Source organism: Etheostoma spectabile, chromosome 18 (genome assembly GCF_008692095.1).
Source record: "Etheostoma spectabile isolate EspeVRDwgs_2016 chromosome 18, UIUC_Espe_1.0, whole genome shotgun sequence".
Taxonomy (NCBI): Eukaryota; Metazoa; Chordata; class Actinopteri; order Perciformes; family Percidae; genus Etheostoma; species Etheostoma spectabile.
Window position 1 is genome coordinate 10338931 of NC_045750.1, and position 2809 is coordinate 10341739.

At 40.4% G+C, this 2809-nt stretch overlaps 1 protein-coding gene across 1 annotated transcript in view; it reads right to left on the reverse strand.

The window, feature by feature from the left end:
* ostm1 (osteoclastogenesis associated transmembrane protein 1) overlaps window positions 1-2490 on the reverse strand; it is a 4664-nt gene extending 2174 nt beyond the window's left edge. Inside the window, exons 1-5 of the mRNA XM_032542587.1 lie at window positions 1993-2490; window positions 1585-1699; window positions 755-849; window positions 566-676; window positions 141-306 (exon numbers count right to left, since the gene is read on the reverse strand). Coding sequence (XP_032398478.1) covers window positions 141-306; window positions 566-676; window positions 755-849; window positions 1585-1699; window positions 1993-2394 — 889 coding nt within the window. The 5' untranslated portion in view covers window positions 2395-2490. The remainder of the gene's footprint in view (window positions 1-140; window positions 307-565; window positions 677-754; window positions 850-1584; window positions 1700-1992) is intronic.
* Between the last annotated feature and the right edge of the window lie 319 nt (window positions 2491-2809).

Below are 2809 nucleotides of genomic sequence, written 5' to 3' on the forward strand. Positions count from 1 at the left end.
CCCACACACACACACACTTCCCCCATCCCAGCCAAACCCTAATATCACAGTCAGTCAATCCCCCTTCACTCTACAAAGACCCCAAGACCCGTCAAAAAATCTCCCTGTGTGACAATGGGTGAATTAAGCTGGTTACTCACGGTGTATGAGCTTGCGTTTCTTTTGTTCAGAGTGAAGGAAGCTGCTCAAGTAGAAGATGATGGGCAGAAAGAGCATGAAGCTGGACACAGCGATGACAGGCACCGTCTCCTCACGGGGGAAGGAACAATGGAAGTTCTTACTCCACAGTCTGCGAGTCATATTCATCTGAAACGAGGCAAAGTCCCAAACGCAACATAAACTTGAGCTCAGCACAATTATAGGACATTATTAATACAACCATGTTACGTTTCTGTCATCAAATGTGTACTGTATTCAGGGCTTCTACATCTTGCATTTTTTTTATTGACAAGTCTGGCAGAGGTAGACCCTTAGGATCGCCCTATAGTGTCTACAGAGTCCTCTAGAGGGCGCAGCTTACTCTCTACCCTTCTTAAAAAGTTCTATGATTCCCTGACATACATACCGAATCCTCTATGTCAACACACATGGTCAGATTTGTCTCCATTCGGCTGTACAGCTCATTCAGGTCTCTGTATGCATTCTTACAGTCTTTGCACAGCTCTGTATGGTTCCCCTGTAAGGAAAAGACATCCTTGTTAACTTCTAAATATAAAGTTAACAGACAGACATCTTCATCTGATTTATGGCGTACCTGTTGATACTTCTCAAAGCAGGTGAGAGTTTGGTTGAGAGAGCTTATGAAGTACAGCGTGTCATTGGTCATACTCTGGAATCCCTTGATGCAGTCTGCACAACAGGAAGTAAAAACAACCATCAGATAGGACTACTTATTCAATAAAAGTGGACAAATTGAAATCAGAAGTGCAGTGGTGGTTTGTGAAGGTTTGACCTTTGTTATATAAATCACTCCCCTATTTTTAGTTTCAGTTATTGTGGTTTAAAAATAGAAACAATGACAATGTCAGTGAAAAAGGTGTATGCAGAAACAAACTACAGCTAAAACAAATGGTAAATGAAATAGTTTGTTTAATATGTTCTTTACTCCTACCATTCTGATCATCATTCCTGTTTAATTAAGTACATGTTTAAAAGAGTCTACCTTCTTATTTGTTAGGATCTGTTGCATTTATTTGTCTTATGTAATGGTTGTACAACACATGCTTTTTGATAACACCACCTTGGGCTTTAGGAAATTTAACGTCCATTTTTCACTATTTCCTGACATTTTGAAAACATATAAACTAAAATGAATAATCAATGAATTGATGATGAAAATAATCACCACAAACCTTGCATGTGAAAATAATTCCCCCATATTTGCTCTAATTAAAGCACCTTAAAGAAAAACCCTGGACCTAACGGAATACTGCCTCTGCTTGACCCTGCACTTTGACCTCTGTGATCAAATGAATACCTATATTTGTGTGAGTCAGAAGTTTAAACAATGGCACAAATTCACAATTACGCAAACAGAGAATCAGAATAATTCAGCTCTGTTAACATTTCTGCAGGAGGACTTACTGTCACAGGCTGATTTCTTCCAAATGTCTTCCATGTTGCTGTAGAGCAGGTAAACCAGCATCAGATGATCGCTGCGCAGCAGGCTGTCTCTGCAGCTCACATTACCAGGACCCATCTGGGGACACACAGGCCCACTTTATCATTCACTCAGCTGTTTGTACACAACTTTGACAAATAGATCCGCTAGAAGAAAAAAAAAAAATGTGTTCCTCGTCTGGCGATTTGATTGCAAGTCAAGCAGATGAATTCGCGTTTCCTTAAAACTGTCACCACCAGTTAGTCACATCACAAGACTCGTGACTCGTGAGTCAACTGCACACAAAGAAGGCCTGCTGTCCTCTTTTAGCAGGCAGACAGTTTACCGTCTAAACTAAAACACGGACAATGACTTTGTATTTGGGCACGTACCTGGTCTGATGATATGTTCATATAGATGTTCATGAGGCTGCCATAACTGGAGAAACAGTTCTGGCAAACTTTAACAGGTCGGGCAGCAGTCACCAAGCAGTTGACATAGGCGACATACCGCTGTCCGAATATGTGAAGCAGGTCGCTGCAGTAGTCGCTGATCTCCAGGTCTTCTGGGAAGGAAGACAGCAGATTGAGGGAGAAGAGGGAGTCCACACCGGGCTTGAACACAGGCGAGTCAACCATGGCAACAACAGCAGGAGTAGCAGGGCTCAAAAACACGGTTTGTTTCAGTTTGTCCGCTGAATCTGAAGCGGTGATGTTCACTCCGACACTAGACGCGAGAGCGTAACTACTTAATACTAAACAAACTAAAAACGGACTGTTTTTGTAAAGAGACATTATCGAAAACGAGGATAAAAGCTTATGTTCCACTTCTTTCACTCCACACAACCTTTGATTTCCTGGTTTTCTACCAACGTGATCATGTCACGGCCTGGAATCTCGCGAGAGTACCTCACCGGTATCAGATCAGTACCAACTTTTCGTCATAAATCCTCAATGTGAATTAATTACATATAAACAAGCCTAAAATGTCATGTTTTGAGGGCATATTTGAATTATACAACGTAACTTTTAAAGTTTATACTAATATAGAGTGTACTTAAGTAGTATATCGAAGTATGACTTTACATTAATTAACTACAACTACAACTACATTAGTTTGATTTGTTTTGATGCTTACCATAGCCTACTATTTATAGTAGCCTACTTTTGTTCATTTTTACTGAGAAACGACAATGTAATCATCAATAAC